Consider the following 11,872-nt stretch of genomic DNA (forward strand, 5'->3'; position numbering starts at 1 on the left):
TGTGTTTTAAGTATCAACTGTCAGTTCTTAGTTCTAAGAAAACATACAAGTAAAAGGAAATACCCTATTTACATACTATTCCAGTTTTTAATCAAACTCTGCAGATTTACTCCATGAACCTAGGGATAGCAATGTCCCAAATAGACTTTTTAAGTACTTGGCCACTTACTTGCCCCAGACTCTAGAGTGACTCTAGAGTCCACTCTTCTGGTTGCCCCTGAATATGTGTGGTAGGAGCTTCCTAGGAGTAAAACAAGACAATAAACAGGATGTATCCAACACGTCTTTATCGGGATGGTTTCCCATTCATCTTGATACAGGGTACTTTTAGTGCTGCTTCCGTCTGAAGGAGCATCCTTCTGTAAGCCTTGTTTTTCCTCCTGCAGCCTGGCAGAGGACAGTAGAGCAGCCAATACACAAAACTACTACTGTTTGTGCATGGCTAAAGACAATGGTGATTTTATAGCATCCAAGGCATTCTACATCCATGAAATAGGAATTGGGGCTCTGCACCAGGCTCTTCTTCTTGTGTTTCTTCTTCTCCTCTTCTGGAGAGGGATGAAGAAGACCCTTTGCGAGAAGCACGTTCTCATGAGATTTTCACTGCTGGAAAGTTATCCATTTTAAATATGACAGGACACACAGAGATTTGTAAGAACATGGAGCAGTGTAAGAACTGCAAGCCAGAGCAGAGGCGACAGGGAGGAAGTGGGCACAGAGTAGACAGGAGAAGTGGGCAAGAGTCAGATCCAGGAGGGTTTCAGATGCTGAAGAGGGTACCCAGGAGTTTGGATGTCATTCCGAAGTACTTGGGGGCCTCTGAATGCTTTTGAGCAGAGCAGCAGTATCATCAGATCTGGGCTTCAGAAGTTTCATTTTGTGCAGTGTGGAGATAGAATGAGATAGATCAGTTAAGAAGTGACTGCAGTGATTCAGGTGAGAATTGATGAGATTCAAGCGAGGGCAGTGGTGATGGAGGGAAGAAAAGCTAAAGAAAAAGGACTTGGTGACCATTTGGCTCTCAGGTGGGTGGGGGAAGAAAGAATGATGATTTGCCAGTGGGATTCTTTAAGAGCAGGCATGAAACGGAAGAGGAAAAAGTTTGGGCGGAAAGATAATTCAGTTTGGGGTATGTTGGGTTTGAGGGGCCTGCGGGAGACCCAAGAATTGATCAGTTACTGGTTGGATGCATGAGTCTGGCATTGGGGGAAAGGGTCTGGGCTGGAGCGTAGATTTGGGAGCCATCAGTCCTGGGTGGGGCTCCTGAGAGCCCCAAGGCAGAAGGGTAGTGAGTGAGAGACGCGCCAAGGTCAGAGCCCAGAGAATGCTCTCCCTCGTCAAATTTAGCAGACTTTAAGAGGAAGGAGAACGGGGGAAAGGCTGAGAAAGCGGAGTCAGAGAGTTGGGGGACCCAGAGAGAGCAGGAACTTGAAAGTTGATGAAGCTACCTTTGGAAATAGGGCAATTTGCAGAGCACCTAATCAAGAGCGTGTTTAGTCCTCACAATAACCAGGTAAATAAAAGCGTTTTTGAGAAACAAGACTTGGATAACCAGCAGACCCCAATCACACTGCTAGTTAATAGCAAAACTGAATATGGAACCCACATTTTCTGACACCAAGGCCAGGACTCTCCATTATCCAACTTCCTTTTTGGTTAAAAAAAAAAAGGTCCTCCTACCCTTTGTGATGTACAAAGTCAGCAGGTTTCTGTTAGCTTTTTGTGTACTGTGAGGAGAACCCCACCTCCACACCATCACTCATACAGTTCTTTAGCCCTTGATGTCCTGCCTCTTCTCTTCCGCTCTTTGCTGGTCTCACTTCTACTCATCCTTCAAACTGTAGCCTAAGTCCCTCCGTAAAACCTCCCCTGAGGATACCAGTTTACTCTGACCCCTCTCACTTTTTTAAATTCCTGCAGCAAATACACCTTTCCATGACCCCATCACCCTCTCAGTGAGTCCCATCCTCGTGTGATTCCCTCGTCTTGAGTGTGGGTGGCACCTGTGACTTGCTTCTAGGCAGTAGAACATGGTGAAGATAATGGTGTGTCACTCGCATGGTTACAGACACGTTACATAACACGCCTTTCTTGCTGACTGGCGTGAGAGTCTCTTGCTGGCCCTGAAGAAGAACTTTGCCATGTTGTGAACTGCCTGTGGAGAAGGCTCGTGGGAGGGAGCTGCAGGAGCCTCTGGGATCTGAGAGCTGCCCCCTGCTGACCGCAAGAAAATAGGACCCTCAGTCCTAAATCTGCAAGAAATTGTTACAACAACCTCATGAGCTTGGAGGAGGATCCTGGCTTCAACTTGGGAACATAACCCAGCCAATGCCTTGTTGCAGGCTTGTGAGACCCTACAGATAACTCAGCTAAGCTGAACCCAGACTCCTGGACCACAGAACTTGTGAGATTATAAATGTGTATTGTCTTAAACTGCTGAATTTGTGGTAACCTGTTACACGATGATAAGTAATAAATATAACTCCGGTTGCATCTATGGCCAGAGCTACTCAGTTTAGATTGTAACAATTTATTACCTAGTTTAGCCTTACCTTTCCAATATGAACAGAAGCTTCTTAAAAATGAGGAACTTGTCCCATGTGACTTGTCAGGCCCTCAGAGTGTATCATAGTGAGAGGCACGAGAGAAGAAGTTCAACAGGGTGGATAGCGTGTTAGTTAAGGAAAGGACTGTAAAGTGGCTAATGATATCTTCTGCCTAGCGGCATGGTGGGGAGCAAGTGGGAATACGTGGGAAACACCTAACATAATACTTAGCTCAAGGCTGTTATTAAGAATGCTAATAAATACCACATCTAGCCCTCATTTTGCTAATAAAGAACTAGCTCCCACCACTATCACCCTTTGAAAAAGGAAATAGACCCAGCAAGGTGACAATGACTGTCAAAAGTCACTCAGTAAATCAGTGGCTAGCACCCAATCCTAAGCAGAAAAATTACATAATTTGAATGAGGAGATAAGGCATGCCATTTCCCGTGAAGTCATGGATTGAAGAAAACAGAAAGAAGACTCCTTTTTTAGGCCTTTGCCCTAATTCTGACTCTTCTTTCTTTTTCACTATCTTTTTGCACTTTTTTCCTGTGAAGACCATGTGAAAAACCACCTTTTTTTTTCGTAAACTGAGTAACTGATTTGCAAGAATGGATAATTCCTAGAAACTGGAGGCTTCCCAGGCTTCCTTGGTAGCTCAGCTGGTAAAGAATCCGCCTGCAATGTGGAAGATGTGGGTTCGATCCCTGGGTTGGGAAGATCACCTGGAGGAAGGCATGGCAACCCACTCTAGTATTCCTGCCTCTAGAATCCCCAGGGACAGAGGAGCCTGGTGGGCTACAGCCCATGGGGGTCACAAAGAGTCGGACACGACTGAGTGACTAAGCACAGCTCAGAGGCTTCCCACTAATGGGAAAGAACCCACCTGCCAATGCAGGAGACATAAGAGACCCAGGTTTAATCCTTGGGTCGGGAAGATCCCCTGGAGAAGGAAACGGCAACCCACTCCAGTATTCTGGCCTTGAAATCCCATGGACAGAGGAGCCTGGCAGGCTACAGTCCATAGGGTTGCAAAAGAGTCAGACACAACTGAAGTGACTTAGCACAGAGGGTTGATGGGGGCTTCCCAGGTGGTGCTAGTGGTAAAGAATAAAATCCCCTGGAGTAGGAAATGCCACCCGATTCCTGTATTCTTGCCTGGAAAATTCCATGGGCAGAGGAGACTGGCGGGTTACAGTCCATAGGCTCAAAAGAGTCAGACACTTCTCAGCAACTGAGCACAGAGGGTTTATGAGTCAAGATTCCTTTAGTTGCAAAGGAGAGCAACTCATTTCAAACTAGCTTAAGCAAAAAAGAGAATTTGTTGGTTCACATAGCTAAGAAGGACACTGAGTATTTCTGCTAAATGTAGCTGTGTAACAAACCATCGCAAAGTTTAGCGATATAGCACTATCATTTTATTATTCTGTGGACTGTATGGGTCAGGAATTTAGATAGGATATGTGGGGGTGACTTGTTCCTGCCCCTCAATGACTGGAACCTCAGTTGGGAAGACTGAGGCTCAAGGTGACTCGATGCCTGGGTTCATCTGGATATGTCTCATTTCTGGTTGACGCTGTCTGCTGGGACCTCATCTAGAGCTGTTGGCATGACCCCTGTGGTCTCTTCATGTAGCTCCTGGCTTCTTCAAGCACAGTGCCTGAGTTCCAAAGTCAGAAGTCCCCAGAGAATAAAGCAATAGTGTATGGCATTTTTATGATTCAGTGTCAGAAGTCACATAGCACCACTTCCACCATACATTTTCAGATCAAGTGGTCACAAAGGTCTGTCCAGGTACAAGAGGCAGGGATACAGACATCACCACTCCACAGAAGGAGTGTCAGTGTTGCATTGTAATTAGAGTACATGGGATGGGATATATCATGGTGGCCATTTCTGAAGAAAATGATCTGCCACTCTGGGGTAGTTCACAGATTTAAAACAAATGCTATAGGAGCCTAGGCCTTAAGGTCTGACACAGAGAATGCTTCCCTCTTTTTCTTCTGCCTTTTGTTTCTGCTCAACTCTGTTTCTTTGTTTATTAGCAAAAAAAAAAAAAAAAACCCACCTTGTTTTTCTCAGCATCTGTGTATAATTTTCTAGGGAAGGACTCTGGCCATTCCTTGAGTCATGTGCCTACCACTTGGACTAATTGAAGTTGCCTGGAGAATGAAGAGCTATGATAATCCAAACCTGGATCACATGCCCAGCTCACACGCCTAAAAGAAAGTTTGCTGGGTAGACTCTAAAGAAGAGTCCAATCGGCCACAAGTTCAACATGAGTGAGCACTGATGTCGGCTTGGTGTGTAATTCTGTTAGTTTCCGGTCAGCTTTCTGTAGTTGGAGTATTTCAAAGCCCTTTACCTAGTCATCTTCATATCACGTCCTTGTCTTCCACTTTGTCACACACCATCTCTCTGAGATTTCCTGGATCTCTCATTGGAGAGAAAAGCTCCCTCGCACTTACAGCTATACTGACTGGCTTGTTTTTCTCATTCCTCTCACCACACCTGACCATCGTATTTCAAAGGACCATTCCCAGGTAAAATTTTTCTCCATCCTTCCAGTTGCAACTTCCTACACAAATTTCACTCTGTTATTTGTGTCTGTCTCCATTTTCTCCCGTATCTCCCCACCTCTTTCTTTTCTCAAAATTAAACTCAATTTTTCAAGAGTACTTTTTCCTAGAATTCTTTTCCCAGAGCCAACAGTTCAGAAATAATACAATAGGATGGGCTCTCTCATAACAAAAAGACCAATGCTGCCTCAATAGAATCATCCAGTGGAAAAGCTTGTGAGACTTGGGTCATCTGAATTGGTTCTTATTTAGCTTTAATCCTTAACAAGTTACTCGATATGCTTTTGGTTGCAAGTACAGAAAATGCAAAAGTGGTTTAAATAAAAAGGAAATGTATGATCTCACATAAACAGCAAGACTAAAGGTGGGGAGCTCCAAAGTTGGTTAATTCAGAATCTCATTCACATCATAAAGGATCCAGACTCCCCTCTGCCATCTTCAGTGTATTATCTGGGTGACGTGGCTAACTCTCCTCATGGTGCCAAGATGGCTGCTGGGCTCCAGGCATCACTTCACGCACGGCCACCATATTGAGAAGCAGAAAATAGGAACTGTGTATTTGTCAAAGCAAAGAGATCCTTTTTAGAATCCTTACATCAGCATTCTCTCATGTCTCATAGGCTCAAAGTGTATCACTTGCTAATCCTCTATATCAGTCTTTGGCAAAGGGACTGAAATTACTGTGGTCGACTCAAATGCATGCAGACTTACTCCTAGGGCTAACAGTACCCTCTTCCCTGTGTATATACCTTGCTTGTGAATAGCAGGACAAAATTGGGGACTTGCCAAAATAAAGAAGGGTGAAAGGGAAGGGGAACAGAGCAGAATAGATTTGGATAAGTAGCCACTTGTTTCTTATGCACTGAATTTCTCTTAACTTAGTTTGTCCAACTATAAACTAGACATGATAGTATCTACTTCATCTACAGGTAGAGATATTTTTAGAAATAAGATTTTTCACAAGGACACTCTTATGAAAGAGTTTAATTAAAAAAAACAGGTTCTAGGATTATCCAATTCATGCAGATAGAAAGAAAGGTAATTTCTTGGGGGTTTAATGGGGGAGGAAATGGGGAGTTAGTGTTTAATGGATAGAGTTTCAGTCAGGGAGGTTGAAAAAATTCTGGAGGCAGATGGCCGTGGCATAACAACATGAAAATACTTAATTCCATGGAAAGGTGTACTTAACAAGGGTTAAAATGGTAAGTTCTATGTTGTGTATATTCTATCACAAAAAATGTTATAAAACAGTGAGGCTATATAAGATATGTTGTTGGGGGGAGGAGCCAAGATGGCAGATTAATAGGACGGCGAGACCACTTTCTCCCCTACAAATTCATCGAAAGAACAATTCAACGCAGAGCAAAATTCACAAAACAACTTCTGATCGCTAGCTGAGGACATCAGGCGCCCAGAAAAGCAGCCCATTGTCTTCAAAAGGGGGTAGGACAAAATATAAAAGATAAAAAGAGAGACAAAAGAGCTAGGGACGGAGACCAGTCCCGGGAAGGGAGTCTTAATAGAGGAAGTTTCCAAACACCAGGAAACCCTCGCACTGGCGGGTCTGGGGGAAGTTTTCGAATCTCAGAGGGCAACCTGACTGGGAGGAAAATAAATAAATAAATAAATAAACCGCACAGATTATGTGCCTAAAAGCAACTCCCAGCAGAAAAGTACCCCAGACGCCCGCATCCGCCACCAGCAAGTGGGGGCGGAAGGGAGAGGAGCCGGCGGCATTGCTTAGGGTAAGGACCAGGCCTGAGTGCCCTGAGGGCAATCGGAGGGAGCTTTTGTGAGATACCAACTTAAACTGTGGGACAGCAAGAGAGAGAGAGATAATTAACCGGCCGAACACTGCCGCCCGTTCGCAGAACAAAGGGTCTGAGCAAGTCCAGAGGAGCTAGCCGGCTGCGGACCGGCCCAGCCCCGCCGGAGGCAGGAGGCAGGGGGGAGGGGAAAGGGGCAGGCTCGGCCCCAAAGACGGCATCCCCTACCGCACTGCAAACAGGCCTCCAGTTTCTAACCTAAGACTTCCTGAGATTCTGGATGGTTGACATCCGCTGGGCGAGTCGTGGCTAAACACAGGGCGCACGCACCCGACCGGCTCAGGCGGAAACTGAGGCTGGGGCCGCGGAGGGGAGAAGGCACACTGCACCCGGGACAGTGCGCCCGTCAAGCTCCTGGCTGCCGGAGCTGCTCGGGCCGGGGAAGGCACAAAATGCAGGCACAACCGAGTCCGCGCTTTTGTGGAATACTCGAAAACTGGAACCGCACACAAGGCAGGGCCCGCTCCATATAGAGCAGCCGGGAGCCTGATCAGCATAGACGGGGAGAGCAGCGCCCCTCCCTTCCTGCAGCGCGATGGAACTAGCGAACCTGAACAAGAGACCACCTCTGCCCGCCTGTGTCAGGGTGGAAATTGGGCACTGAAGAGACTGGCAAACAGAAGCCAAATAAACAAAGGGAACCGCTCCAGAAGGGACCGGTGCAACAGATTAAAATCCCTGTAGATAACACCGACTACACCGGAAGGGGCCTGTAGACATCGAGAAGTGTAAGCTGGAACGAGGAGCTACCTGAAACTGAACCAAACCCACACTGACCACAACAGCTCCAGAGAAATTCCTAGATATATTTTTACTTTTTTTTTTTTTAATTAAAAAAATTTTTTTTCTTTTCTTTTCTTTATTTTTTCTCTTTTATTTTCTTTTAAAATTCCCTATTACTCCCCCATTACTCCTTAACTGTTATTTTCATATATTTTTACGATTTTTTTAATTAGGAAAAAAAATTTTTTTTGTTTTTTTCTTGTTTTTTTTCTTTTTCTCTTATTTTCTTTTAAAGTCCTCTGTTACTCCTCTACTACTCCTTAAGTTTCATTTTCATTTCACTATAACCTTGCAAAAAAAAAAAGAGAGAGAAGCCCTATTTTTAAACTGAAATTCATATATATTTCTAAAATTTCTTGTTTTTGTTTTTGTTTTTAATATTGTATTTTTAAGAGTCTAACCTCTGCTCTAGATTTTTAATCTTTGTTTTTCAGTATATGATATAAATTGTGGATATTTAAGACTCCAATATTCAGTTCCCATTTTTATTCAGGAGTGTGCTGATTATTCTCTCCCAATCTTGACTCTCTGTTTTCTACCTCAAAACACCTCTATTTCCTCCTTTCCCCTTCCCTTCCCAATCCAATTCTGTGAATCTTTGTGGGTGTCTGGGCTACGGAGAACACTTTGGGAACAGACAACTGCGTAGATCTGTCTCTCTCCTCTTGAGTCCCCCCTTTTCTCCTCCTGCTCATCTCTATCTGCCTCCTCCCTCTCCTCTTCCTCATGTAACTCTGTGAACCTCTTTGGGTGTCCCTCACAGGGGAGAATCTTTTCACCATTAACCTAGAAGTTTTATTATCAGTGCTGTATAGTTGGAGAAGTCTTGAGACTACTGGAAGAATAAAACTGAAATCCAGAGGCAGGAGACTTAAGCCCAAAACCTGAGAACACCAGAAAACTCCTGACTACACGGAACATTAAGTAATAAGAGACCATTCAAAAGCCTCCATACATACACTGAAACCAACCACCACCCAAGAGCCATTAAGTTTCAGAGCAAGACATACCACGCAAATTCTCCAGCAACGCAGGAACATAGCCCTGAGCGTCAACTTACAGGCTGCCATAGTCACACCTAACACATAGACCCATCTCAAAACTCATTACTGGGCACTCCATTGCACTCCAGAGAGAAGAAATCCAGTTCCATGCACCAGAACACCGATGCAAGCTTCCCTAACCAGGAAACCTTGACAAGCCAATCGTCCAACCCCACCCACTGGGTAAAACCTCCACAATAAAAAGGAACCACAGACCTCCAGAATACAGAAAGCCCACTCCAGACACAGCAATCTAAACAAGATGAAAAGGCAGAGAAATACCCAACAGGTAAAGGAACATGAAAAATGCCCACCAAGTCAAACAAAAGAGGAGGAGATAGGGACTCTACCTGAAAAAGAATTTAGAATAATGATAATAAAAATGATCCAAAATCTTGAAAACAAAATGGAGCTACAGATAAATAGCCTGGAGACAAAGATTGAGAAGATGCAAGAAATGTTTAATAAAGACCTAGAAGAAATAAAAAAGAGTCAATTAAAAATGAATAATGCAATAAATGAGATAAAAAACACTCTGGAGGGAACCAAGAGTAGAATAACAGAGACAGAAGATAGGATAAGTGAGGTAGAAGATAAAATGATGGAAATAAATGAAGCAGAGAGGAAAAAAGAAAAAAGAATCAAAAGAAATGAGGACAACCTCAGGGACCTCTGGGACAATGTGAAACGCCCCAACATTTGAATCATAGGAATCCCAGAAGAAGAAGACAAAAAGAAAGGCCATGAGAAAATACTCAAGGAGATAATAGCTGAAAACTTCCCTAAAATGGGGAAGGAAATAGCCACCCAAGTCCAAGAAGCCCAGAGAGTCCCAAACAGGATAAACCCAAGGCAAAACACCCCAAGACACATATTAATCAAATTAACAAAGATCAAACACAAAGAACAAATATTAAAAGCAGCAAGGGAGAAACAACAAATAACACACAAAGGGATTCCCATAAGGATAACAGCTGATCTATCAATAGAAACCCTCCAGGCCAGAAGGGAATGGCAGGACATACTTCAAGTAATGAAAGAGAATAACCTACAACCTAGATTACTGTACCCAGCAAGGATCTCATTCAGATATGAAGGAGAATTCAAAAGCTTTACAGACAAGCAAAAGCTGAGAGAATTCAGCACCACCAAGCCAGCTCTTAAACAAATGCTAAAGGATCTTCTCTAGACAGGAAACACAGAAAGGTTGTATAAACGTGAACCCAAAACAACAAAGTAAATGGCAGTGGGACCATACCTATCAATAATTACCTTAAATGTAAATGGGTTGAATGCCCCAACCAAAAGACAAAGACTGGCTGAATGGATACAAAAACAAGACCCCTATATATGCTGTCTACAAGAGACCCATCTCAAAACAAGAGACACATACAGACTAAAAGTGAAGGGCTGGAAAAAAGTATTTCATGTAAACGGAGAACAAAAGAAAGCAGGAGTCGCAATACTCATACATATCAGATAAAATAGACTTTCAAATAAAGGCTGTGAAAAGAGACAAAGAAGGACACTACATAATGATCAAAGGATCAATCCAAGAAGATGTAACGATTATAAATATATATGCACCCAACATAGGAGCACCGCAATATGTAAGGCAAACACTAACGAGTATGAAAGAGGAAATTAATAGCAACACAATAATAGTGGGAGACTTTAATATCCCACTCACAACTATGGATAGATCAACTAAACAGAAAATTAACAAGGAAACACAAACTTTAAATGACACAATGGACCAGCTAGACCTAATTGATATCTACAGGACATTTCACCCCAAAACAATCAACTTTACCTTTTTCTCAAGAGCACACGGAACCTTCTCCAGAATAGATTACATCCTGGGTCATAAATCTAGTCTTTGTAAATTTCAAAAAAAAATTGAAATCATTCCAGTCATCTTTTCTGACCACAGTGCGGTAAGATTAGATCTCAATTACAGGAAAAAAAATTGTTAAAAATTCAAACATATGGAGGCTAAATAACACGCTTCTGAATAACCAACAAATCATAGAAGAAATCAAAAAAGAAATCAAAATATGCATAGAAATGAATGAAAATGAAAACACAGCAACCCAAAACCTATGGGACACTGTAAAAGCAGTGCTAAGGGGAAGGTTCATAGCATTACAGGCTTACATCAAGAAACAAGAAAAAAGTCAAATAAATAACCTAACTCTACACCTAAAGCAACTAGAGAAGGAAGAAATGAAGAACCCCAGGGTTAGCAGAAGGAAAGAAATCTTAAAAATTAGGGCAGAAATAAATGCAAAAGAAACTAAAGAGACCATAGCAAAAATCAACAAAGCTAAAAGCTGGTTTTTTGAAAAAAATAAACAAAATTGACAAACCATTAGCAAGACTCATTAAGAAACAAAGAGAGAAGAACCAAATTAACAAAATTAGAAATGAAAATGGAGAGATCACAACAGACAACAATGAAATACAAAGGATCATAAGAGACTACTACCAGCAGCTCTATGCCAATAAAATGGACAACCTGGAAAAAATGGACAAATTCTTAGAAAAGTATAACTTTCCAAAACTGAACCAGGAAGAAATAGAAGATCTTAACAAACCCATCACAAGCAAGGAAACTGAAACTGTAATCAGAAATCTTCCAGCAAACAAAAGCCCAGGACCAGACGGCTTCACAGCTGAATTCTACCAAATATTTAGAGAAGAGCTAACACCTATCTTACTCAAACTCTTCCAGAAAATTGCAGAAGAAGGTAAACTTCCAAACTCATTCTATGAGGCCACCATCACCCTAATTCCAAAACCAGACAAAGATGCCACAAAAAAAGAAAACAACAGGCCAATATCACTGATGAACATAGATGCAAAAATCCCTAACAAAATTCTAGCAAATAGAATCCAACAACATATTAAAAAAATCATACGCCATGACCAAGTGGGCTTTATCCCAGGAATGCAAGGATTCTTTAATATCCACAAATCAATCAATGTGACATACGACATTAACAAATTGAAATATAAAAACCATATGATTATCTCAATAGATGCAGAGAAAGCCTTTGACAAAATTCAACACCCATTTATGATTAAAACGC

The 11,872-nt window shown here is 42.5% G+C and overlaps 1 protein-coding gene across 1 annotated transcript; it reads right to left on the reverse strand.

Moving 5' to 3' along the window:
* LOC133040147 (small ribosomal subunit protein eS27-like) lies at positions 1-2,379 on the reverse strand. Its single transcript, XM_061119901.1, has one exon. The coding sequence runs from the start codon at positions 487-489 to the stop codon at positions 328-330; it is 162 nt and encodes a 53-aa protein (XP_060975884.1). The 5' UTR covers positions 490-2,379; the 3' UTR covers positions 1-327.
* Between the last annotated feature and the right edge of the window lie 9,493 nt (positions 2,380-11,872).

The sequence above is a fragment of the Dama dama genome, chromosome 20 (assembly GCF_033118175.1).
Source record: "Dama dama isolate Ldn47 chromosome 20, ASM3311817v1, whole genome shotgun sequence".
NCBI classification, from domain to species: domain Eukaryota; kingdom Metazoa; phylum Chordata; class Mammalia; order Artiodactyla; family Cervidae; genus Dama; species Dama dama.

What these genes read in the sequence shown, in the direction of transcription:
- LOC133040147 (XM_061119901.1), bottom strand. Translation starts at nt 489, where the DNA reads ATGGATGTAGAATGCCTTGGATGCTATAAAATCACCATTGTCTTTAGC.